The sequence below is a fragment of the Cottoperca gobio genome, chromosome 11 (genome assembly GCF_900634415.1).
Source record: "Cottoperca gobio chromosome 11, fCotGob3.1, whole genome shotgun sequence".
Lineage (NCBI taxonomy): Eukaryota > Metazoa > Chordata > Actinopteri > Perciformes > Bovichtidae > Cottoperca > Cottoperca gobio.
This window is the reverse complement of record NC_041365.1, coordinates 16,857,088-16,883,640: the sequence shown is the minus strand read 5'-3', so window position 1 is coordinate 16,883,640 and position 26,553 is coordinate 16,857,088. Positions and strand designations below refer to the sequence as shown.

The 26,553-nt window shown below is 39.1% G+C and overlaps 2 protein-coding genes across 4 annotated transcripts; one reads left to right on the top strand and one right to left on the bottom strand.

The window, feature by feature from the left end:
• Positions 1 to 16: 16 nt before the first annotated feature.
• Positions 17 to 3,834, bottom strand: olah (oleoyl-ACP hydrolase). 2 transcript variants are annotated; one of them, XM_029443332.1, is made up of 7 exons: positions 3,573 to 3,830; positions 3,294 to 3,424; positions 2,560 to 2,698; positions 2,333 to 2,432; positions 1,442 to 1,611; positions 814 to 896; positions 17 to 299 (listed from the first exon to the last, which is right to left on the bottom strand). In XM_029443332.1, the coding sequence occupies exons 1-7, from the start codon at positions 3,593 to 3,595 to the stop codon at positions 157 to 159; spliced, it is 789 nt and encodes a 262-aa protein (XP_029299192.1). In that variant the 5' UTR covers positions 3,596 to 3,830; the 3' UTR covers positions 17 to 156. The 2 variants fall into 2 exon arrangements, with proteins under 2 accessions (XP_029299192.1, XP_029299193.1); XM_029443333.1 differs by lacking the exon at positions 814 to 896 and having other exon boundaries at positions 3,573 to 3,834.
• Positions 3,835 to 6,461: 2,627 nt separating this feature from the next.
• Positions 6,462 to 25,711, top strand: ago3b (argonaute RISC catalytic component 3b). Of its 2 annotated transcripts, none has more exons than XM_029442757.1 (20): positions 6,462 to 6,599; positions 6,771 to 7,061; positions 10,346 to 10,529; positions 10,688 to 10,808; positions 11,340 to 11,548; positions 12,282 to 12,418; positions 12,835 to 12,969; positions 13,260 to 13,347; positions 13,446 to 13,593; positions 13,994 to 14,113; positions 14,211 to 14,354; positions 14,994 to 15,127; positions 15,521 to 15,705; positions 15,907 to 16,066; positions 16,287 to 16,377; positions 17,706 to 17,900; positions 18,109 to 18,243; positions 18,465 to 18,566; positions 19,311 to 19,510; positions 20,581 to 25,711. In XM_029442757.1, the coding sequence occupies exons 2-20, from the start codon at positions 7,043 to 7,045 to the stop codon at positions 20,687 to 20,689; spliced, it is 2,616 nt and encodes an 871-aa protein (XP_029298617.1). In that variant the 5' UTR covers positions 6,462 to 6,599; positions 6,771 to 7,042; the 3' UTR covers positions 20,690 to 25,711. The 2 variants fall into 2 exon arrangements, with proteins under 2 accessions (XP_029298617.1, XP_029298616.1); XM_029442756.1 differs by having other exon boundaries at positions 14,961 to 15,127.
• The last annotated feature ends 842 nt before the right edge of the window (positions 25,712 to 26,553 follow it).

Genomic DNA, 26,553 nt, shown 5'->3' with positions numbered 1-26,553 from the left:
AGTGAAAGATCAACAATCAAGTTGTATGAATGACTTTAATATCCAGCAGACAGTTAAATTACATTTGTGACACAATACTAGATTTCAGAATTAATTTTCATTACAATGAATTAGTAAAAAACAAACAGTCATTAGATAAATTATACAGTGATTTCATTATACATAGTCCATTTCTGATGTTTCCACCTGCTTTGTGACGTAGTCTAATATTATCTTTTCATTCCCAGAATCCTTCAGGTAAAAATGAGATCCATCGAACATCCTGACGGTGAAATCTCCTGATGTGATGCTTTTCCAAGCTGTTGATAAAATACATGAATATAATTCAATACAAGTGAATGTACACCGAGTCATTCAGCACGTACAACACTGTACTAACAGCATGTCTGTTTATTAACACATGTGCCTTTTGTCTAATATGCATTTTGGCGCAATATTAGCTTTTCCCAGAAGATTTCTTCACAGCAGGCTAGTGCTCATAGATATTGAATTTATTTATTGAAATTAAAAAAAGGGACCATGAACAGTTTTAAAACATTTCACCGTATCAGATTAGAGTTTTAATTCACATCTGTAGTCCCTTGTCAGGTCAAAACAAAGAAAGCACAATAGCAAAAAAGTGCAGAGTAAAAACACAATACAAAGTTACACAATAAAGAACGTGCTATACATAGCACATCACAAATGTATGCTTGTCAGATAAAAGCAAATCAAGCTGCCAACTTGTATCTCTAAAATGCTGAGACCAAAGCCTGTCTATAATCAGGTGAGCGAGTGTGATCAAGCATTACTGCAGGACACGTGAGGACTGACCTTGTAGGTCATGAGGAATGTCCTCCTTTCCATCAAAACACGTGACTGAGCAGGAGAGCAACGGACTGTCTGGCTTGTTACACCTGCAGGGAAATCAGCAACTCCACTTACTACAAACATTGAATATGGAAAGATGTTAACTAATAGATATTCCCCACTTGATTACTTACAGTAAGATAAATATTTTATAAGTTATATGTCTGACATTTGGGCCTTATCTTATTAAAGATCTGCTTATTTGCATACATTTCCAGAGCAGAAATGTGAACATTGGATCAAAATTATTGTGTCAAAAGCTTTTCACAGTGTGAATTATTGGTATCTCTTTGTATCACTCCATAAATGAGAAAATACTGTCAACAGCCATAAAGGAAAATCCATTTTGGCCATGGATTTAGTCATAGAATCTAATCTAAATCTAAATGAACAAAGCCTTCTGTAAAAACCTTCAGAATACAGACAGGAATGATGCTTTTCCCCACTCGTCTGAAAGAAGACATGTTATGGAACAAAATGATCCTAATCTCTCAGAATTGACCAGTGCATGAAAAAACAATGTTTTTGCCTATAATATCACGCCTTAAAATGAATGTTTAAATACAGATTAGTAACAAAGATGTCAGCCCACCTGTAGTTCTCCACAACGTGCAGGTCGGCCTTCAGGGCAGGAAGGAAGAGCTTCAGCACCTCAGGGTTTGCCAGCAGCTCAGGAGGAGTTCCTCCAATCGAAATCAACCACTTGAGAAAATCCTCATCAGATAAGTCGCTTCTCTTTGGAGCTTTGATACGCGTCTCTGACTAAAAGACAAAATATTAACGGTTCATCATCAACAGCAACCTTTGCCTTCTATTAAATAGTCTTAACTATAAGTGTATACAGTTGTAAATATAGAAGGAGCCAGATGTTTCGGTCCGTAGACCTTCATCCAGTAAGAATCTTCCCTCTGAATAAAAAGAAATCCTGCACACTGTGGTTCACTTGTACTTCTTTCTCAGTTTACAGAGAACGTCTGTATATTATCAAAGTTATTTATTTTAAGGTAGACAATTTTGAAATTACCTGTGAACTAAAAAAGGACTAATTGATTTACTTTACTAAAATTATTATTATTATTATTATTTTGTTTTTACATCGAGCAAATTTGCAGTCTTAAAATGCAGGTTTAGTTATTTGGTCTCTGATTAATTTTAATATATTTAAGAAATCTATTTCTTATTTTGAACAAGAAAAGCCTTGGAAATTAAAATATGACGGGGCCTGTGGTTAAGATGTGATACTGTGTAGGTTAATTACAAGCCTTCTTTGTTACGGTGCCAGTATCTGCAAGCAGTTAGAATCTGTGAGGATGAGTTAGACAGGTCTACAGGGGGAAGACGCTTTCAAATACAAACTGAAATCTGGACATTAGTACACTTTATCCACAGCGTTTGCAGATACTCCAAGCCTCTTTGGATACATATCTTGATACCGAGTGGACAATCTTGGCTAAATACAGTTAAATGTAATACATGAACTCACATAAGGTGCAGAGGCGCCAGACAGGAAGATGTGAACTGGTTCGAGGTTGTGCAGTCTCTTCAAAGCATCTGCTACAGCGAAACTGGTGAAGGCACCAAAACTAAAAAGAGATCAGGATAGTGCAGACGTTAACAGAGAGGAAGTTGTAAGTGGTGGAATAAAAAAAGGCAAGGCAGGTTGTCATGACAGATATGTTGTAACTTATAAAGCCCCTGCTGTTATCATACCTGTGTCCAAACAGAGCAAACGGCTTCTCTTTCAGCACCGGTAACAACACACCAATAACCTCGTCCACAATCTGCTGCATGTTCTGAAAGAAAGGCTCTTTGGTTCGACTCTCTCTGCCTGGAAGTTTGACAGCAAACACTGAGAAAATTACAAAAAAAGTGTTAAAGCATTTCAAGTAGGAATAGAATCATATTAGAACTTGTAGGAGGAACGATCAGCATTTGTTCTTATTCATTTAGAAAGTTATTTTACAAAAACTCCCCCCTTTTCTGGTGCCAGACATTTAGGAAGTAAGAAATGTTCTGTTCTGTTCTGTTTGCGCTACTGTGCCCCACATGGAACATACTTAAACAAAACTTTAAGCTGACCTCATTAATACAGCTGAGACACTTCCAAGGTTTCTAAGGTTTGTTTGCAACATTGAAAATGAGGGTTCTCCCTCAGTGTGTTTTCAGAGGTTTTAAATAATGACAAAGATAATAATTCTAATATTAATAATAATAATAATAATAATAATAATAATAATAATAATAATAATAATAGTTATAGAGCACTTTTCAGTAAAGTGCTTTCCAAGGAAATTCAAATAAAAAATAAGTCCCCAGAATTTATTTTTATTGCAGAAATAAAACTACATTAGCTGTATCTACAATCATCTGATAAATTGTGAATATAGAGCAAACAGTACAGATAAACAGTGCAAAGTGCAGCAGCACTGATACACAGCTCTTACCTTCTGTGGAGCTGTTGAGAACTTTTCCCCAGCGTGCATAGTGTATGGACCCTCCACCTGCCCAGGGGAAACATATGAGCCTGGCCACAGCATCTGGGCTCTTCTTGAAACAGTTGATCACAGTTTCCATTCTACTTAACACAAGAGCAAGATCCAAGACTGATTCACATCTGCTGGGACTGCAGTTTATGTTGAACAAGAGGAAACACAAGACAATACTGCTCCACCACCAAAGACAATCCAGCATTTAGGGGTAATTATAAGAACGGTAAATCACACCTGTTTGTTTCTGGCAGCTCCATCAACTTCTCTCAGGAAAACAGTGGTAATTCCTCATGCTGAAGTGTAACATTTCCTGGTTATTTTTTCTTCGATGGTTTCTGTGTGGAGCTGATTCTGGAGACATCTACAGCATGGAGTGTGTATGTCCAGAAGAATTACCAGTAGGGAACTGTGGCATTTATCTGTTCATGACCTATTTTGTAATTAAAAAGTTGTTATAATACATACATCGATAGGCTACGATAGAGACCAACAATACCTGAAATACGAGCAGTTATTTCAAAACATGACGTTAATAGATTAAAAAAAAAAAGGTCCCCGGAAGTGACGTTATTTTTTCTACAGGAAGGAGCAACAGCTTCGTCAAGTTAGACAAAATGAAATAGGGTAATACCGGAAATACCACAATCTTCCCTGTGAGAGGGATATTATTGGTGCATATATACCGGTATGCGGCAATATTTCACTCAATTTAAAGTAAAAATCCTGCATTGAAAATTGTATTCAAGTAAAGCCTTCAGAAGCAGGTAATTATCAGAAAGAAGTACTTTAAGTATCAAAAGTCAGTACTATTTGTGCAGAATGGCCCTTTGACAGAATTGTATATCGTTATGTATATTATATAATTGTTATGATGTTATGTTATTACTTTAATGGTATTTGACAACGTGCAGACAATTATCACAACTTTGTATACCAATGAGTCGTTTATTCTATGTAATGGTTCTCAATCTGGTGGTGATAGTATACAGAATTGGAAAACAACAAATATATATTTCTGCTGCACAGAATTTAGTTGATTTGTCTGATATTTTCTAATCAAGTATTTATAGATGTCAAATAAATGTGGTGGAGTAAAACCTTTAATATATGCCTCTGATGTTTAGTGCAGTAGAAGTATAACGTAGACCAGCATAAAATGGAAATACAAGTAGTCCAAATAAGAATCAGAATAATCTTAATTGATTATGTGAACACACACAAGGAGTGTGACTCCTTGAATAAATATCCAATGATTAATGTCCTTTATGCTTTATATACATGAGGCAGGTGGGGATATGTCCAGTATATCCAGTATAAACAGCATGCTTGGATTTATATTTGACAGTTATGACATGTACATGACATACATAACAGTGAATATTTTAACTTTGAAATATATAATGTATAGGTACAGTGGATGTTCTATGGTTACATTTGGTTATTTTATTATTAAGTGACTTTTAACTAGAACAAGAAAGAGAGCACATATCCCCTCAATTTGAGATAATCTGCACTGGCTCCCAGTGTCTTTTAGGATAGTAATTGTACTGGTTTACAAGGCTCTTAATGGTTTGGGGGCGGCATACATTACTATTTCTTTGTCATTTAGTCCCATATGGTCTCTTAGATCCTCTACTGCTGTTTAAAAAAAATACAAACTATCACACAAATAAGATATTGGCAGCTCAGCCTTTTGTTATGCACCTAAACTACAGAATTAGGCCTACCTACCAAAGGCTATAAAAGATGCAAGCTCTGTGAACATTTTTAAACGACAATTGAAAACTTAGTTATTTATCATTGCCTTTAATGTACTGTCACTCTCCCTTGGTTTACATGTTTTAATGTCCTTATGCATTCTAGTCTTATTCTTTCTGCTGCAACCCCGGCAGTGTAAAACAGATTTGGGAGCCAATAAAAAATAATACAAAAACAAAATTCAAAGTGGTAAGCAGACTTGCTTTCATATATACATTGATAATCCCCCAGAGCATAGGCCGAGACTACATACACAGCATACAGTCTGTGTGACTGCAAGCACACGACAACCGGCTCAAGGAGCGGACACAAAGTGAATATATCTGATATGATTTGATATAAGTTGGAGTTGTGTGCTTACAGTTCCCCAGACTGGCTGCATTGCCTTGCTTTTATGTATGCTGTGGGTGTTTTACTGATATGAACGTAAACCTATTGGCCGCTTTGAATTATGTTCTTGTATTTAGTTTTCATTTGCTCCCATGTCCGTTTCCAATCACAGCTGAAAATAAGACTAACATATTGTCATACACGGCATAAGAATAGACTACATCTAAGAAACATTAATTTAATGGAATACACATCTAATTATAGTCAGATACACGCCCTATATGGGACAGTGATATTATAAGCCTGTTCATTTACACAGTCGGATATGTTTTACCAGCTCTTCTTCCTGCATTTGTCAGTTTAGACTGTGTTGCTTTTAGCCTGGATATTGACTGTATGTCACCTATAACTTCTTCGTATTATCTTACGATCCGTGCACCGAGCTGTGATTGGTCAGCAGGCGCTGCTCCGGAGCAGGTTAGGAGAGCAGTATAAGTAAGAAGTGAACCCCCATCGAAGGACTAAAAACCCAGCAGAGTTAACCCTGAAGTTACCTCGCTCACCACAAATCCTGCTTCGTAGTACAGGCTTCTGTTCTTGCTATTTGCTGCCTCTTTTTTTTGTTACTAATTTAATTGCTTGGTTTTATTTTGCAGTATTTGCACTTGTTTTTATTTGCTTGTTTTTATTTATTCTCTTGTTTCTTCACTTTATTTTAAAGCATTTTGAACTACACCACCTGTATGAAAGGTGCTATTTAAATAAAGTGTATTATTATTATTATTATTATTATTATTATTATTATTATTATTATTATTATTATTATTATTATTATTATTATTATTATTATTATTATTGGTGGTGGTGGTGGTGGTAGTAGTAGTAGTAGTAGTAGTAGTAGTAGTAGTAGTAGTAGTATAGAACAATAATAGTTCTAAGACTGAGTTATGTTTTTATTTTTGAATGAGTGTTCCGGATGTCTTGATTTTCTATTCTCGCGAGCTTTACATTAGTGAGCGAGAGGGCGGTGTAAGTGCAGATTTCATACCGGTTACTCGCCGATACCAAGGAGGACGCCGGGGTACTGAAGCCCTTATATCTGTTTGATAAAGAAGAACAACACCGGGATTGTCACGGTAACCTACTGAGACGACCAATACAGCCACTGACTAGGTAAATATTCATATCACTGGTCTGTGTCGAGTTGCCAGTCAGTTGCTAGTTGTCGTCGGCTAAAGCTAACTGTCGCTGTTAGCTTACCCACCGTCAGTTATATTTAACCAACTCCGAGTTAAACTGTCACAAACAATTCCAACTCTGAACATAACGTCGTTTTTCTTTCAGATACAACATAAAGAACGTCCTAAGACGGAGTTGGGAACATTTTGTGCTACTTTGAGCTGTCAGTTGCGGTAAGGCAGGTCTGTGGGGGAGAATACTTCCAGCCGAGGGGACCCCCCCAAGCGGCCCGGTTCCACACATCAGCAACCGAAGCCGGGGGAGCAGTGAGCCGCGTAGCCGGAGAGCGGCGTGTCGGCCAGCGGATCTACAAGTTCTATCCTGCGCAGGGAGAAGTAATCACTGGGCGCCGGGTCATCCGGACTGAGACCTCATGAATGGAAATCGGAACAACAGGTGGGATCCCCCGACTAACTAACCGCCATGCTTAATGTGGTGTTCAGGTGCTGCACTTGAGTTATTTGCAGACTGTGTGCAGTGCTAGACACACGTTAGACCCCCATGATTGAGCATTTGGGAACTGCAAGTTGATCTAAGTAATTTACACTGTATCTAAATACATTTAGACTGTAACTAAATACATTTACTCAAGTACTTTACTTAAGTACATTTGTACGGTACTTTTGCTATTAAGTTATTTTTTGCTATTTTATGCTTCTGATTTAGAGAGAACGATTGTACTTTTTACTTCACTACATTTATTTGATAACTTTAAAAATAATAACTTTTAATAATACCATATATAACTACTAACTAATATATTATGTTGTGTTATTATATATTTAGCTACCCAGCAGTATATAACGTTATTGAAATTTACCAGCTGCAACATTAAAGTGATGAACACATGAATGCATTACTAATTATCATCCAGTTATAATATATCTGATTCTGCATCATGAATACTTTTACTTTTGGTACTTTAGTTTTGATGCCAATACTTATGTACTTTTATCCAAGTAAGATTTTGAATGCATTGCTTTGAATTGTAATAGAGTATTTCTACACCGTAGTATTACTACTTGCAGCTTAAGGAAAATATCTGAATACAGCACTGCAGCTGTGGTTAAATAAGTTGCCAGGCTATCATAGGCACTGGTGCAAAAGCAGCTCAGCTTGAAAACTCAATTTAAATTCCCATCTCCAGCTCTAACAGGCATAATATACTTGGTTAATTGTTCCTCAATGGAGTTTTACCGGTCATTTTTGTGACTCAGTGTAGTACATGTGTGTTTTTGTGTATGCCTCAAACAAGTCTCACAGGCTTTTTTGTATTGTCTTTACGTCATTCATTGCGGGCTGTCAAAGGCAGGTGGTGATCCCGTCAGGTGTGCGTGAAGCGTGAGAGAGAGAGGCTCGTTTTCGTGTGTGTGTGTTTGAAGGGCAGGCTTTCACACCATCTGCTGCCATAGTTACCCTAGTTATTGAATAATGTTCAGTTAACCGCTGCCTGTGTTAATTACAAATCCATTGAGCATGGCAGGACATTAGTCAATTCACTTTTGTTGCCAGGAGGCACAATTTGTGAGTCACGGCTTGTATATTATTGATGTTGTTGGGGCCAGTGGTGGACTGGGAGGGGAAAAAAGAGCCAAACTGGTTCACTGAAACTGACCCATTCATTCTCCACCCATTTTTCACCAAATGGCATAGGAAAGAACAAAGCTTTATCAGAGATTAACATACATTTAGAACATTTAAAATGATATCAGACTGTCCAAAAATATATATTACATTTGTATAATGGTCTAAAACATAGAAAAGCAGTAAATCATGACAATTTAGAAGCTGGAAACTAAACTTTTTGATCTTGATTTGCAGGTTTAAAAGTGTTTGTCCACATATTACAAGTGTTTAATACTTGACGTTTGCTCGATGGTGAAGGTTAAATCATTTATTTTAATAGTACATATGTTTTTGCTCTCCAGCTTTAGTGTAAAGATGTTAATTCTGTACAATATTATGTCAATGAAGTTCTCTCTTAAAGTGTGTGGTTTGAAAGTCGGCTCTGTTTGGGTTATTTCTGGTTGCAATGCAATTTGCGGTGCATTTGTTTGATGAAGCAGCCTGATCAATTGTTGTTCAACACTGAACTTTTGTGTTTTCAGTCTAGTTTTTAACCATGTTTTCCATAATTCCTAAAATAAATCTATGGTTGAATTCCTTTAGTTGCCACTTTTTGATATGCCTTTCTTAAATTTTTGCATAGAAAATAAAATGTTTTCCAGAGCAAGGTGACTTTTCTTATAAGCCTTTATTTTTTCAGACATTGAATAGGACCGGTTTTGAACTCGCAGGATCTTCATCAAGGCGGATATGGTGAAAACCGATTGATTACATCTGGTATATAGACGATTTTGGAAAATAAACAATATTAGAAAACCGCTATTGCAATGGCATAAAAATAAACAACAAAAACTAACCATACAAATAAAGTAAAATATAAAAACATGCATTTTAAGATACAAGTTTTTTTGCTGTTTCCAAAATCAATCACTACTAACGATAGTGCTATTTTGTAATGCTATCTAATGTATAGTGAAAATTATTATACCTTTTTATATAGTGGACTCAAAGTGTCCCAGAATGCATTGTGGAAAGTAGAGTACAACCAATAGTCACTAAACAAGCACTATATACCATCATGAAGGAAAAATGACAGACTGACAAATCCATGAGTTGTGGCGTGAAATAATATATTTACTGTGAGCAGAGTAGTGAATGATTTCGGACACAGCCTTTGTCACCGAAGCTCCACGATGAACAAGACAAATCTGTGTGCAGATGTTTTCATTTTCCTGTCAGCATGCCTTTAGTTGCCATGGCGAAACGGTAGCAACAGGGGCAACATTTCCATGGGAACGGCACAGGGGAGGTAGCGACCTGGGGATGCATCAGCAGAAAGTAAAGTCTTTAACTGAGTGAAGCCTCGTCACGGCAGGGTCAGTGTCAGTCCCACAGTCTGACTGTCGCACTTATTTCATGGCCAGATTCATCAGCACTTTTTTTCTTTCATTACAAGCAAAACACACTTCTTGCTATACGCAGCTTGGGCTCTGTGTACAGACTTTACGTCATGTGTGTGGACCCTCTGAGTCACATTTATGGAAATTGTGATTTTTCTTTTCACCTAGTACTTTGTGTGTGTGTGTGTGTGTGTGTCAGTCACTGTCACCCACTTCTCCTCCCGTCTGGCAAAGGCCATGTCAGACAGAAGAAGTCTGTGATCGCTGAGCTGGTCTTTAGTTAAAATGCCACCTAACTCTGTAACCTTTTTATACGTACATAATCAGATTGATGTGGGAAAAACGGCGTTAGCCGGATTGTTTCAGTTTGACATGAGGCAATCTTTAACGTCCCTGACCATCTTTAGTCCCAGCACCCACCGTCTGCTCTTTCCTCCTTATTAACCACTTCCTTCCTCTCAGCTTGTTTGAAAAGGGTAAATCACATTCATGATTACTGGTCTGGGTATGGAGATCTTAGATACGGTCGATATATCTAACATAAACAGTTATGAGCAATATTATCATTAATTTAAACACTGTACTTTGGAATTATCAAGATAGAATCTTTAGTATACAAGCCTATTCTATAATTTATCAAGAAAGCCATAGTGTGATGTGAACATTGTCTTGCTTTTTTTTTTTATGCTTACTTATTTTTGGTATGTGTTGTAGGAGACGTTGGAGCACCCGTTGAAGCCCAAGCCCTTTTTTCGTTGCCACGGAGACCTGGCTATGGCACCCTTGGGAAGCCCATCAAGCTTCTGGCCAACTGCTTCCAAGTGGATATACCCAAGATCGACGTCTATCTGTATGAGGTGGACATCAAGCCTGATAAATGTCCTCGCCGGGTCAACAGGTAACAGAAAAGGAGCTTTACAAACTGCAGACTATAGACTGAATCTGTGAGAGAGCTAGCTAATACTAAATACAAATAGTAACACTTTATTTATTCCTGAAATGTCTTTGAGCTGTGTAAACTTTGGTGATATGTTTCTTACCTTGTGGTCTTCTCAGGGAGGTGGTGGACTCCATGGTTCAGCATTTCAAGGTAACCATCTTTGGTGACTGTTTGCCTGTTTACGATGGGAAGAGAAGCCTCTACACTGCTAGCCCACTTCCTGTGGCCACTGGTGGGGTAAGACTGTACTCTTAAGTTTCGTTGCGGTTGTTTTGAGTTGTCTGAGCCAACAAAAAAAAATCACAGTTTAGTAGAGTTGTAGCGAATAGTCAAAGCTTCATTCATAACGTTGACATTCAAGTTCTAAATCAACTTTCGAATGTCTTTTTATTATCTATTCATTCTGTTTCTGCACAGTTACAGATTACGATTAGGCTACACTAATATTATTAGTATTATAGTAATTGTAGAATTAGATTCCAGTGGTGGCTGCGTAGCATTGTTTTCCACTTGTGTGATCCAAACATTACGACATACATTTGAAGCTTCATTAAAAAACCTCAATAGAAGCACCAAATGTCATTTGGTACAGTCCTACAGTTTAGCTTGTGAAAGAATGTCCAGTGTTGAATGTTGTGAATGGCTTCTTAAGTCAGCTTTTCACACCTAAAAACAACGTTATACCAAAGTCAAAGTAATATTTAACGGCGGCTGGAGGCTTATTGTCATTGATCAGTGATCCACAATAACCCATGTTTTCCTCTGCAGGTGGATCTGGACGTCACTCTGCCAGGTGACGGTGGGAAGGACCGCCCATTTAAAGTCACCATTAGGTTTGTGTCGTTGGTCAGCTGGCACATGCTGCACGAAGTCTTGACAGGACGCGCCATTGCTGAGCCGGTGGACCTGGAGAAACCCATCAGCACCAACCCTGTTCATGCCGTAGACGTCGTCCTGCGACACCTGCCCTCCATGAAGTGAGTTTTCTCCCCTCTGCAAAGATTTGTTTTTCCACATTAAACTAGGAATATTTCAAAAGGGAATAAAAGAAGAAAGGAAGAAATTCTGACCCCATCCTAAAATACTTCAAATCATATGAAAAGCTCAGCGTAGATAAATATTTCAGATACTAGTTTCTAAGATTTAAAGTCTGGTGAAATGTTTTGCTCAAATCATGATCTATTAATAAATGTCCTCAAAATAATTAAGATGACTATGTCCTGTAGTTTTCTTTTAACGTGTCAATGACGGGAAGATGAAGATAAGAGTTTGATCTTAATAGTACTGAATTAAGCATGAGAGATTTATCTGGTAATGAAATATGATCCTGCATCTTGCATCCTGGAGTCACTGTATAGCTCCCTTAATTTATTATGCAGTATTTCAACCTCAACGTTGTCACATATTGTAACGGGTACAGTTTGGTGGAAACATGTAAGCAGCCGACAAACACGGCTGGATATATTTTTTATATATTAGGTGGCCCAAGTGAGATTTAAATAAAACAAGGAGATATGGATTAAAAGCATCTTGTATGTAATCTACCTCAAGATATGCTATTTGCTAAATCCATTAACCAAAATAGCTTTTAGTAACATGAACAAACTCGTAACTCAGGCAGCACGTGTGTTTTGCTGCACCCACACATGCAACTCAAAGCCTGGGTTTGTGTTCCACTAACCTTTGTGTCACCTCCTATGACCTCATTAGGTACACGCCTGTTGGACGATCCTTCTTCTCCTCCCCAGAGGGCTACGACCACCCGCTAGGTGGAGGAAGAGAGGTTTGGTTTGGCTTCCATCAGTCAGTACGGCCAGCCATGTGGAAAATGATGCTCAACATTGATGGTGAGTAAGCATTAAAAGGAACAGTTTGGGAAAAAAATGTCTATAGCGAGGGTTGTTAAGGACAGAGGGTATCGTATGCTGTACAGATAGTAAAGCCCCCTGAGGCAAAGTTGTGATTTGAGATTGGGCTATATAAATACAATTGACTTGACTTAATTGGAGAGCTTTAGAGTTGCTGTTAGTCATATTTTGTTAACATTGCACAGAGCCATGCTAGCTGTTTCCTACTGTTTCAAGTGCTTATGCTTAGCTAAGCTAACCAGCTGCTCTCTGTAGTTTCATATGAGGGGATGAGAAGATCAATAGCATTTGGCCCCAAAGAGTTATGTGTGTGCTTCATGACTCTAAATAAACCTAACTCCACCTGAGTTACTGCCATCATGATTGACCGTTTGATCTCTTCTCTATCTTTTTAGTGTCAGCCACTGCTTTTTATAAAGCCCAGCCAGTCATCCAGTTCATGTGTGAGGTCCTGGACATTCACAACATTGACGAGCAGCCCCGCCCTCTCACTGACTCCCACAGGGTCAAGTTCACCAAAGAGATCAAAGGTATGTCACAGAGGAAAGGCAGCGCTCGTCTTCACTGTGCTGCAGTACGAGGCCTGACCCTGTACGGTTTTGTTGCATGGGAAGCTGCTGTGGCTTTTTGATGTCGTTGTAGACTATTCAGTGCGAAATGCTTTGAACGTTTTGACTGTTTATTTGATGCATAAAGGAGGTGCAGGTGAAAGCTGAATCTTGATGAAGCAAGCATTTAAGCCTACTAAGTTATTTCACTCTAATGAATAAAAGCTTCAGACACATAAATGTTGCTGATGCTTATTCCACCATCTCCACAGGTCTTAAAGTGGAAGTGACACACTGTGGAACCATGCGCAGGAAGTACAGAGTCTGCAATGTAACACGACGCCCTGCCAGCCTCCAGACGTACGTCCTACATTGCATCGCAGTTGCTTGTTAACTTGCAATTAAAGCTGTCATTGGCCGACATTAACGGGAGATTCTTATTGCAATCAAATCCACAGGTTTCCGTTGCAGCTTGAGAGCGGTCAGACAGTTGAACGCACAGTGGCGCAGTACTTCAGAGAGAAGTACAGCCTGCAGCTGAAGTACCCCCACCTGCCTTGTTTGCAGGTGGGCCAGGAACAGAAGCACACCTACCTGCCCCTAGAGGTAAGGACTGATGGTGACTTTATGTTTCCCCTGCCAAATGCTGGTAACAATTTTGTATTTGGAAGTTTCCAGTGGCTGGTAACTTTTATTTTTATTTTTAATTTAATTACAATCAGTAATAATAAATCACATTTTATATCCTTTATTTCTGTACCTTAACATGTGTGAAGGTTAGCCTCGTTCCAGACCCCTGAATTGCAGCACGCATCTCAGATTTGTTCAAATAATTCATGAGAAAAGGTGATAGAAAAGTGGCAGAAAGAATGTTTGACGTGCGAGGAAACAATAAGTTTACTGCAATATCTGTGTCGACTGTAAATGGATACAAATGGTAATTCAGTCAGATTATTAGGCTGGAATAAAACATGGAGTTACTTAAACTTCCGCTTTTTCCATTTAGGTGTGCAACATTGTACCTGGACAGCGCTGCATTAAAAAACTAACAGACAACCAGACGTCGACCATGATCAAAGCAACAGCCCGCTCTGCACCAGACAGACAGGAGGAGATCAGCAGACTGGTGAGCAGCCGATGGACAAGAGATAAAATGGCCAAAGTTTGCTTTTTTCTTTTCCTTTTTTCCGTGTTTAATGAAAATAATTCCCTCTCCTCCTCAGGTGAGGAGTGCAAATTACGAGAACGACCCGTTCGTCCAGGAGTTTCAGTTCCGTGTGCGGGATGAGATGGCACAAGTGACGGGCCGCGTCCTGCCGGCCCCCATGCTGCAATATGGCGGCAGGGTGAGCTCTGAACCGTTTATGGTACTTTTCCTTTTTAAATCGTGTGTGTGTGTGTGTGTGTGTGTGTGGGGGGGGGGGGACTGCTCAGAATTCCAGCCAGAACCAAACACTCTGTTGACTAGGCTTGATTAGGATCCTTTAGTGGTGATCAGTGACTTGGTTTGTGGAATGTCTTTAATCAGAATGACCAACATTTAAAATGAGCCACTCTCAGGCAGTTCTGTGGGGAAACCCTGTGATTACAATCTCTAGTTTTATTTTCTCACAGTTGATGTGCTCACACTGTAAACTCTGATTGCATCTCTCACATATATTTGTTTTTGAAGTTTTACTTTTGGAATCTGCTGTTTTTTTAAAATACTATTTTACAAACTCATGCTGTTTTAAGAAATCGTATATAGACGCTGTTTTCATTTGAAAGCAGTCTCTGGTTTGCATGACTGCCATTTTTATGCCACAAAATGATGTTTTCTTACACACTAAATGCTTGACCCAATCAAAAGCAAATTCAAACATCAGTAGCCCTTGATCTTGAGATCTCACTGACTGCCTGACTCCTTTTTGATTTTTTTAATCTTTGAATCCATACATTGTCTGTGTCTTTTGTACTGTCTGTGTGACTGCCAGCCCCAGCAGATCAACCCTGCACTGTCGTTGCAGAACCGCACGGTGGCCACACCAAGCCACGGGGTGTGGGACATGAGGGGGAAGCAGTTTCACACCGGAGTGGAGATCAAGATGTGGGCCATTGCCTGCTTCGCCACCCAGAGGCAGTGCAGAGAAGAGATCCTTAAGTGAGTTCATGGAAATTACTTTTATTGAATAGTTTAGTTGAAAGTGGTAAAACTTTAAGAAAGAACGGATTAAAGGAAGGATAATAAAAATAAACTGAAATGCATTTAGATAAATAGAAAGAAAGTTGTTTATTTTGAGTATTCCAATGTATTACCTAGATTTATTTAGAATAATTATGCTAAAGTATGACAGTTCATTATATATACATTTTTAAAACTTCTACAGGCAGAACATTTCATTTTCTTTTTAAAATGAAAAATACTGTTTGAGCACAGACTATTTACTCTTTAAGTGACAAGTAGAGTTAAATAATTAACATACTCTGCTGGTAGTGACAGTAAAAACATAGGGCTGATGTACATTATGGTCATTTCTTTGTTCTTCGTGCTCAGGAGCTTCACCGATCAGCTGCGTAAAATCTCAAAGGATGCTGGGATGCCAATCCAAGGCCAGCCATGTTTCTGTAAATACGCCCAGGGAGCTGACAGCGTGGAGCCCATGTTCAGACACCTGAAGAACACGTACGCTGGGCTGCAGCTCATCATCGTAATCCTGCCTGGGAAAACACCCGTCTATGGTACAAAAATAACCATTTCTAAACCAACGGTAACAAAAATAAATCAAGAAGTCACTGTGAATAGAGAGGTTGGATCTCAACGTTATAAAGGCAAACTTAATGTAGCCTCACTTCAGTCATATGAAGTTGGTGAGGCATTTAAGTGCATGCAGTAAATTGTGATTGCAGAGTTAAAGAATATACAATCTCTCTGACCCACAGCTGAGGTAAAGCGGGTGGGTGACACCCTCCTTGGCATGGCTACACAGTGTGTGCAGGTGAAGAACGTTGTGAAGACGTCCCCTCAGACTCTCTCAAACCTCTGCCTCAAGATCAACGTCAAGCTGGGAGGAATCAACAACATCCTCGTTCCACACCAACGGTAAAATCAACACAGCAAGTAAAGATGAACAAACACCTTCTGGGTTCTTGCTGCTGGGGCTTTTCAATATTTCTTATTAGCGTTACAAGATCAATTTTTAACCGTAGTCACATTGACACATTTTTTCTTTGGCTCACTCTGTGATCTGTGTTAAAAAGACTGTTTTGCAACATGAGAGATTGATAGTAAGATACTTTTGTGCCTATTGTTATCCATCCAGACCGTCAGTGTTCCAGCAGCCCGTCATCTTCCTTGGGGCTGATGTCACTCATCCTCCAGCAGGAGACGGAAAAAAGCCATCTATTGCAGCGGTGAGACTTCACCTCAGAAAAAAGCTATTTGGCCAACAATCTTGTTTTTTCTCTTTGCTTACATACTCATATCAGTCTGTTTCTATTGCCACAAAATGCACTTTCTCTTCCTTAATTGTGGACTTTTGGTAACCATTTCAGAGCTACTGGTCATTGTTAATGCAGCCACAGAGCTACTTTCTTTTTTATTATCCTAACTGTAGCCTTTTGCTGATACATTTGACAAAACAGGCACCAAACAATGTTTCCTGTATAATTGTAGGTCTTAATTTGAGTGTTTATTACATGTAACAACTGTAATGTTACGGCTGTGGCTCAGGAGGTGAAGCGGTCGTCTAATTGGAAGGTTGGTGGTTCTGGTCCGGACTTATAATCAATAAATTATTAAGGGATTTTCAATTTTAACCGGCGCAGCTTTTCTAATTTTTACGGCACTGGTTTAGCGGTTCAGGAAACTCACAGACCAATTACATTTGAGTTAAGCTATCTCACGTGATGCTACTCAGCCAATCAAATCTGTGCATTCCAGGCGGCAAACATTGAGACTCTGAATACAGACAGATGAGAGGCGAGAGGCGAGTGACAGACGAGTTAGCGATACAGAGAGAGAAGACGGAGAAAGGGAGAGAAACACAGACGAAGAGACGAGTGAGCGGCAGACAGGGAGAGAACAATAACTACTCATGGCGCTCTCCAAGAAGAGAGAAGTCAACAGAGCTTTCAACCCAGAATGGACTCATTCATGTTCATCCTTCCCACTGGAGCACAACACCAGCGTCTCATGTGCTCAGAGACCGTGGTGCTCATTAACAGTGGTGATGTGAAACGCCACGATGAGGCAAAGCACAACGTTTTTGACCAAACATACCCTCTCAGGTCTGAACTGAGGGCACAGAAAATAAGCACTCAGAGCCCAATGTGATTTTGATTTGTGACTAAATAAAGTAAATAGGCCACCTGTCGGCATCATCAGCCTCAGAGAGCAGTTTAACCCAGGATGTGCTAGCCCAGGGCTTTATAAATGCAGTCCTTTCATGTTGTTTTATTTGTTGTATTACTTGCATACTTTTGCGGGAAAGAACAGAAAATTAGTTTTTTTAGGGACAGTTCACCTAAAATCAAAAATACACAATTGTCCTCTTACCTGTAGGGCTATTTATCAAACTAGATTGTTTTGGTGCTTCCTTCTGTGCGCTGATATGGTTGGCAAGTTTAGTTCAGTAGAAAGAAAATTGTGAACTGTTCTTCTAAATGAAATGCTCTTAATTTCCAATGCTTTGCATATAATTGAGTTTCTGTCCCATCTGACTGATGTTTTGCCTCTCCAGGTGGTGGGCAGCATGGACGCCCACCCCAGCAGGTACTGCGCTACAGTGCGGGTCCAGAGGCCCAGACAGGAGGTCATCCAGGACTTGTCCTCCATGGTAAAAGAGCTCTTGATCCAGTTCTACAAATCGACCCGATACAAGCCAACCAGGATCATCTTCTACAGGGACGGAGTGTCAGAAGGACAGTTCAGACAGGTACCACAAGTGGTTTCTGTTGTTCTTCTTTTTACTGAAATGTTTTGCTTCCTTTTATGGAGTGAGGACAGGTTAATGTCTTAATACTAGTTACAGGTTAAGGTCTTATAGTAGATGTCCACTCTTCAACACCTCTGCACCACTTTTACAGAAACACATTATTGCTAATTAGTTTATTTTGCCAGTCTAACTGTATTGTTCTGTGCAGGTTCTGTACTACGAGCTGCTGGCCATCAGGGAGGCTTGCATAAGTCTAGAGAAAGAATACCAGCCGGGGATTACTTACATTGTTGTACAGAAACGCCATCACACGCGACTCTTCTGTGCAGATCGCAACGAGCGGGTGAGTAACACAAAAGAGGAACAATATTAATGGAGTTATTATGGCTGTTTACTCTCCATCAGTTTGATTAAGTTGGTAAATTGGGTAGAAGTTTATCAACCAAAAGGGAAACAAATGAGATAAAAGGAGAATTTGATATCAGAGTCCCTGCTCAGACATATAAATGGGATTTCTCAGGCACTTTGACGTTCTCTTAAATCAGTTTGTTAAATTACCTTCAGGTTGGACGAAGTGGAAACATTCCTGCCGGCACCACAGTGGACACAGACATCACTCACCCCTACGAGTTTGACTTTTACCTCTGCAGTCACGCTGGAATCCAGGTAAGCTTCAGACTTTCAGGCAAAGTCCCTGGAAACCTTCAACTCACTGATAAAACATTCAACAGCATGGAGAACTAATAGTTTTTTTATAGAGATTTGGTTTATACAGGATGAAAACATTAAGGGGTATATATCACACGTTTACTCACTATACAATATGATGTTGATTCTTTGGGGGATACAATATATAATATTTGCTGATAGTGCCACATTTCTCATGTTTAAGATAGGAATTTTTCAAATATGGGCGTATCTTGTAAGTATCCTGTATCTTAATCATTGAATTGATAAATCTATTCAGAACAATAGATTGTTACACTCCTAGAAAATATAATTTCCCTTAAAAAAATAACTTTCTCTGAAACAAAGACGGTAAGATGATTTGAGTTGGGTCTTGAGGGGGAATTTTAATAATTATGTACGCATTTTTTAAAGTCTGAATCGGCAATAATACGGGTATTCCTTCCTATGTTTGCATTATTTGTCACAGTACACACTGACTTGCTGTAGTACACTTGTGGTGCCAGATTGCTGCAGATTGAAGCTATACTGACAATTCTTCTATAAAATCATTGAACTCTGAATGTTGTAGACTATTATATCTTCCTCAACCACACTTCACCATCACTGGTCAGATGCACTTCTATTAAGCAGACTGGCCTCTCCGCAGCCCCTCACTGTTAGTCCTCTCCCTATGGAGTTACTTTCTCTTGGGTGCGATTAATTCGGCTTCCCTCCCCTCAGGGTACGAGCCGGCCTTCCCACTACCACGTTCTGTGGGACGACAACTGTTTCACTGGCGACGAGTTCCAGCTCCTCACCTACCAGCTGTGCCACACCTACGTCCGCTGTACACGCTCCGTCTCCATCCCAGCACCGGCTTACTACGCCCACCTGGTGGCTTTCCGCGCCCGCTACCACCTGGTTGACAAAGAGCATGACAGGTGGGTAGACACTCTATTCATTTGAAATTAGTTTAGATTTCCTGTATTGCCAGAAAACAGAAACTAAACATTCAACCAGAATAACTAGTATAGTATCATCTGATACAGAGTGAAGAGGACAGGTGAGCTTGCTCAACCTTGTTTCAAGTGTTTGATTGTGAAGCATCTTTTCAAAGATAACTAAACATGGTATAGTCAAGCTTTCCACATAAACAGACATGTCAAAAGACACAAGAAGAAACAATAATCATTATATTAAAGGTTCAATGTGTAAGATATGCCAGAATTTAAACCATTAAAACTATGAACTATTATGTGGCTTATGTACTATTATCAACAGTGAAGAGGTAACAGTGTTGACGTTAAAGACGTCTCTGTGTTGTGTTGCAGAGATATCTACTGAAGTTAGCATGCTAACAGCTAGCTGCGCTCCGTCCAGTCTGTAATACCACGTGTTCCTCTAGAGGTGATAGTGAGTCAGTGTAGCTGCAGTCTGCCTCAGTACAGAGGGAGAAGAAGAACAGCTGCTGACTCGCTTGTTTTCTTTTTCGGAGATCAGAGTTTCAGCAGTTTGGTCTGATTTTTGTATTCTTGCCCTGCTGACTGACTGACAGGCATTACACAGGAGTAAATGCAATACTCAATATAAAGAATGAATTAGAATACAGTAAATATGCCAAACTACTACAACTAAAATATAAACATTACAAATTGCATGGACGCAGTATAGAGGTGAAATACTGCCCCCTATTTCTTAGGAGCAGCTGGCTCGGAATTACACATTGCACCTTTTAATTCATTAAAACATATAATTATAATATGAATAACAACAATACTATTACTTGTATAACTTCAAACTCGTACAACCCTGAGGTGCTGAGTTAGTGGCTACGGAAGAGTCATTTTCTACATACAAATTCTAAAGAATTTAAATTAATATCCAACAATGAAATGACATTTATGATACTTTTTTAAAATGTATTTATTACATTCATTATCCAGGTGGGTTTAATATTTTTTTCAGTGCAGACAATACTACATTTGTACTTACCATTATTTCCTCCTGACAGTGCGGAGGGCAGCCACGTCTCAGGGCAGAGTAACGGCAGGGACCCGCAGGCGCTGGCCAAGGCCGTTCAGATCCACCATGACACACTGACGACCATGTATTTCGCCTGAACCCTCAACTTCCCTCCATCTTTCCCAGCCGCTCAGCCTGTCTTGGCGTCCGACGTCCATCAGTCGTCTCAAGTCATCGTGCAGAGCGACCTCGGCTCCCCTCCCCCCCCCACCACCCCCACCCCGTGCTGGTGCAGCTTCGGTCACTGTACCTCGATGACGACGGATGTAATAAGCCAGGGAGGAGTTACAGCCACATTATGCAATTTGAAACCAGCCAATTGTTTCTGTGCACAAGCATCTCTCACCTACACCTCTTCCGCTATATTTACATCACAATGGATTCTGTCTCCTTTTTTAAAGCTCACAAGTCACATCCTCCCCTTCCAGTTTTGACAGCAGCTCATAGTTTTATTATCTGTGTTTTCAAGAATGGCGGAGCAGCAGGAAATACAAAAACTGATGATTTTATGGTGCATGGGTGGAAGCAGAAGCAGTGAAGACCTGACTTGCTCCGTAGCCTCACGTTGAGCCTAATGTTGCTGGTTTATATTGTGACGGTTTTACCTGTTTGTTTGTTTGTTTGTTTGTTTGTTTGTGAGTTTTCAGCTTGTCTGGATACAATACTATATGTGTTATTTCCCTGTCAAGCAAATGTGTGATTGCCATGGCAACATTGTTAGAGTATGCTCGTAAAAACAAAAGCGTCGCCCTTTTTCCCCCTCAAACCGGCAGGCTGCCTTAGTGGTTACTCTTCTGTCTCTCTTTAAGCCAATGGTTCCAGACATTCAGCCAGACAGTTAGAAGCATAACTCTGCACTCTGAACACAGACGCTGAATGAAATCTTAAGTTTTATTTTTAAACAAAGCCACATACAGCCATCGACGAGGCATTGTGTATCGCTCGATGCCTTACGGCGAGGTGCATAAAGACGACTGTTAGAATACAATGCCATGGCCGCGAAATGGACAGTTTTAAATTTCTCTCATTTATAGTTCAGCTTGTGTTATACCAAACCTTTCTTGTGTGTTATTTCACTTGCTATTTATGAATTATTCTTTTTAACTTAAATTAACATTCAGCAATAGAGCAGACTGTTTATCACTTCTGACGACCACAAACCTTTTGACTTTCCCCAGTTTTTGCGAGAGGATCTGACCAATTCAGTTGTCAAGAACTCCTTCGGTGCAATAAGGTGTTAATGCAGAGAGCGCGGGTTCAGGGGTGAATGTTTTCGTTTGTTATGAGTGAGTTTTGGCAAGTGACTATGAACTTGGGCTCGGGAATGTACGGTATTTGACATTCTCATGGGCATGTTAGGACTGATGCTGCAGACGTGTGGAGGTCTGTTTGAAGAGATTTAACAAAGTGCCTGAAACCGAGAGTGAGCTGCTGGTTGGACGGAAGGTTTTTATTCGTAATGTAGGTTTGTGTGCCTCTGCTAATACATTTAGTGGAGCTGGACTGTAGTTTGTGTGATTTATTATAAATGCTTTGTTTTCTGGTAATCAGGAAATGATAACTTCCATATCCACTCAACACGTTTTGTGTTGTAATATTCTGTGATGGAGTTAGACGCACATCATCACATAAAACACGGAGCTTACATCGGGGATGAAATACGACCGTTTTCTCCCGTTATGTTGATGTTAAAAGAAAACAAAGTTGTTGCTCTTATCATTTAAGGAAATTCACAATAATAATAGTTTTAATTGTTCTTATTAAATTTTTTATTAAATATTCTTAGCTTATCTTCTGACCTTCTGATTTCATGCCCACATCTCTTATTTGTTCAAATAGACCTAATATAGTGACATTTTAATTATCGGGCGAAACCTTTCTCATCGTATAATACAAATATATTGAATTTCAAAAGTATTCTAAAGGTCACAACCTTGTTTTTCTCATGACTAAGCATTTATCACAAAATCTTTTTTCATAACCTGTCAGTCAGTGGCCATTTTATTAGGTACACCTGTACTATTGTTTTACGCAATCTAATACATTTGTTAAGCCATAAAGTATTTCATGGTGCCTATAATGTTTGATAATGTTTTTGTTGACACTGTTATATAGGTGTTAATTAAATTATATAATTTTAGTATTGAGATCATAGTTAATGATGGTTTTGAAGAAACCGCTCCAGTACAACACCTCCATGACCTCAATAATGCACATAATTCATTTAATTTACACTTTTCTGACAATGTCAACAAAAACGGGACATTATAAACTGGGTAGAGATGTTATGGCAGGGCTGCTGTTTTGGGCTGTGTTCGATGTAACAGGTGCCTACGTTTACTTTTTAGTGTACTTTTTTTTTTTCCAGCATTGTTAATTTGTTAATATGTTATGATCTGAAAAAAAACAAAGCTTGTTATGTTAAGATCACAAAGAAGAAAACAAAAAAATGTAGGATGCAGCTATGGATGTGTTTCTGAGCAGGCGTTCCATGCAGCCAGGTGAAGGCAGAGACTTTACTTTAGTGACTTCAGATTCAGCTTCAGTCTTTGTCACCTACTGTAGCTGTGTTGTGTTTGGTATCTCCAAGGCTGTAGATGATATGTAGGGCTGCTAGTAGTGATTATTATTATCACCCTCAATTAATCCTTTTTGTCTATAAAACGTCAGCTGTTATGATTTCAAGGAAATATATCGTTTTGTCCGACCAACAGTCTAAAACTGCAAATATATACATAAAACAAAGAACGTCATCAAATCCTCACAGTTTGGCATTTTTGATTGAAAAGTTACTAAAACTATAAATTGATGATCGAAATGTTTGCAGATTTTTTTCTTTTTATTGAGTAATAGAATAATCATTGCAGTCCTTGGACAGTAATTTTTCTAATAATACTTTTCTACTTTGGAGAAAACAGTGTCGTTGTGCAGTGAGGTACAAATAATATTGCCTACATTTAATTTCAAGAATCCAACATTATGAAGTTCATCAATATTTTTTATGCCTTTTTTAATCGGCCCTTAGTTTCTCAATGCCCCGGCGTTGAGGGTGTTGTCTGTCATGGCCTTGCAGTACAGTTTAATACAGACGAAGCCTTCAGGTTTCATCTCTTGGACCAAACCAACGTGCCTGGTCGGGGGGTGAGGGTGGAGGTCTTGGGGGGGGGGGGGGGTGGCCTTACAGCATCAAGCTGATGACATCTGTACTGCTAACTGTGCTAGCCACGTGTCACCAGAACCAAACTTAAGCTGCTATAAGAAAACACATTTATTTAATATTTCATCAGATACATATAGGCTTTATATTAATACAGAGAGATTAAGAGGATTATGGTGTTTTACTGCACTTAAAGAGATTCATGTGTTTATGGTTGAGCAGAGACGTGATGTTTGTTTGAAGTCGCCGACAGTTAAAGCATTTTAATTCTAAGAATATCAGAACAGTTTGTCCCTCTTTGTGTTTGTCGTCATGTTGGAGCTGTTTCTTAATGTCAGACATTACCAGCAATTGATTTTACTTGAAGATAAATTAGTCGTGGGCATGTTGAACATTGTTGGCTCCTGCTCTGCTTGTTTCTCGATGGTCTATAATATGGAGCCTTATTAACCTTTTCCGCTCATAACGCCACATACAGTAAATCGACCAGAGCCTGTTGGCAGAGCTGGACATCAGATGCCTTTTGTCCTGAAAAATAAAAGCATTTTCAAGTCTGAATTGAGATATATTTATATGTAGAGATATTAATGTAATGCACACACCACTTATTTTTTTTAACAAAGTCCTGTTTGACGCGGAAGCTGTATCGAAATATGGCGTTTAATAATAATCGTAGTGGTCTGTGATCATTTTTCCAAATTTGATAATGCAATAGGTTTACTATTGGAAGTGATGTTTGCTATGTCGACCTGCTTTGTGGAGACTGTTGGGGGTTGTTTTGTCACGTAAAGAGATGGGATGAACCATCAACCCTCCTCTGTAAAGACGACCTGTGAAGACCACCTGCTGTTTTCTTTATCATCTCAAAAGCTCATCGAAGAAGTGAACTTTAAAATCATCATGTTTTAAGATATTTCTCAATGCGTGTGCTACAAACTGCAAAGTTGTTTTAGTTTTTTTTTTATCATTCTTGTCGCATATTCATGAGAGGGGGAGGGTTGAAAGTTCATCCTCGGACCGATGTTGTCCATTAACAGACTGTGCCTTTCCTGATGGTGCTGAAAAAACAAGTAAATCAAAGAAATCTTAACTTTCAGAACGGGCGCTGAGGCCCGATTGATACGTATATATTGATACATGATAATACTGTAAGGCGTGACTGTGTGCGTATATGTATTTGTTTTGTGTGTGTGTGTGTGTGTGTGTGTGTGTGTGGATACCTCTGACATATGCCAAGAACACAAAATATGCAGAACTGATCAGTGTGGAGCTGACAGGACCAAAAGGCCTGTGGGGATCAGTTTAGTGGACGGACACTCAAGCACAACCCAAAAACTAACATTTGTAAAGAATAACAACAAATAGAGGATCTCATGACTCTGTAGGTAACGAGTAGCTCAGTTTAGACATTATATAGCATTATTTATTTAGCTTTATTTCTATAGGGACATGATGCCTCCCTTACTGCCTAGAAACACATTTCCCCTCTATGTGTTCATTGTTGAATGGACGGCAATAAAGAAGCAATCGTAAAGTTTCTGTGCAATTAGTTTGTCTGGCCTTCCCTCAGTGTATGCATGTCTCTCTCTGACCCTCTTTTAACTTTTTCTTTTATCTTCTAATGTGAAATTTAGACGTTTACAGACCTGTGATAGTTCTTGGGGTTGTGTTGTTACTCCACGAGTGCCCGTTTCCCATGTTAAGGGATTCCCCACAACGATAAATCTTTAAACCTCTGTGGTTAGCTGCATATCATACTCGAAAAGAAAACTATGTTTGGGTTTCACAGTATATTAATGTCCTTTTCCCCCTGATTACTAAATGGTGTCACTTTTAGAAGTAAAACTGTACGTCAAGACCTTTTTTTTTTTGTCTTAACACTCATCTGATCCTGGTCCTAAGTTGAGCCTTTTTATTTGGTTGTCATATTTAATTTTTTTGAATAAATACTCTATGTATGAAATATGCGTTTTGTTTATTTTACATCCTCAGGAAGTTTCATCAAATAAAGGGAAATGGAAAAGTTTAGAAAGAAACGTTCATAACATTTCCAGAGAGGCAGAAAAGAGCTGATGGCATGCAAACTGTCTGCACGCTGCACATTCACATGTCTCAGGTGTCGCTGCCTCGTGGTATTTAAACATTCATTTAAATCTGATAAAGTATCGGCAGTTCCAAGTTTAACCAATTCGGGTTCATCTTGTCAACTTAGTGTTTTCCCTCCACTCAACAATTTACAAAAAGCAAAAGTTATGGAATATCACTCGTGTTGTTTAAAGGCAATCTAAGTAATAAAGCTGGTGTGCAATGGCAACATAAACACCCTACAAATCTGTTTCTCCCTAAAGTAATGACCACCGTTTTTCTTTATCATGTCATTATTACTTGACGCTTTGTTAATATTGTCCTTGTTGCAAAAATTGAAAGCTTTGACGGTGGTTATAACTTCAGGGAGGGACACAGATTAGTAGTTTTATTTTTGCCACACCAGCGCTAGTGCTACTCAAAAGAGCTTATTGTTTAGGTATTAGATGCTTTAAACACAAGTTATTTTATTGCTCCCCATGTACAAGTATAACTGAGTGACACTGAGATCTTTAGGTGAATTTGAGCCACAAAACTAAACACAGCACAGCAACAGTATAATTAAAATGTATATTTACAAGCTATAATTATGTCCAACATTCTGCAGACTCTTTACCTGCTGGGGCACACGAGGAAATAAGATTCATTAAACTTTTTTTTATAAATTGTAGGTGCACACAATAAACTAATAAATGCACTGCTGAACCAACAGGCCTTGCT

Coding starts and splice junctions, on each gene's coding strand:
- ago3b (XM_029442756.1), top strand. Junction 15,128..15,520: donor TGCAGAGAAGAGATCCTTAA/GTGAGTTCATGG, acceptor CTTCGTGCTCAG/GAGCTTCACCGATCAGCTGC. Junction 18,244..18,464: donor GTGCAGATCGCAACGAGCGG/GTGAGTAACACA, acceptor AATTACCTTCAG/GTTGGACGAAGTGGAAACAT.
- olah (XM_029443332.1), bottom strand. CDS start 3,595: ATGGAGCTGCCAGAAACAAACAG. Junction 1,612..2,332: donor CTGGCGCCTCTGCACCTTAT/GTGAGTTCATGT, acceptor TTTGTCTTTTAG/TCAGAGACGCGTATCAAAGC. Junction 897..1,441: donor CACGTTGTGGAGAACTACAG/GTGGGCTGACAT, acceptor ATTTCCCTGCAG/GTGTAACAAGCCAGACAGTC.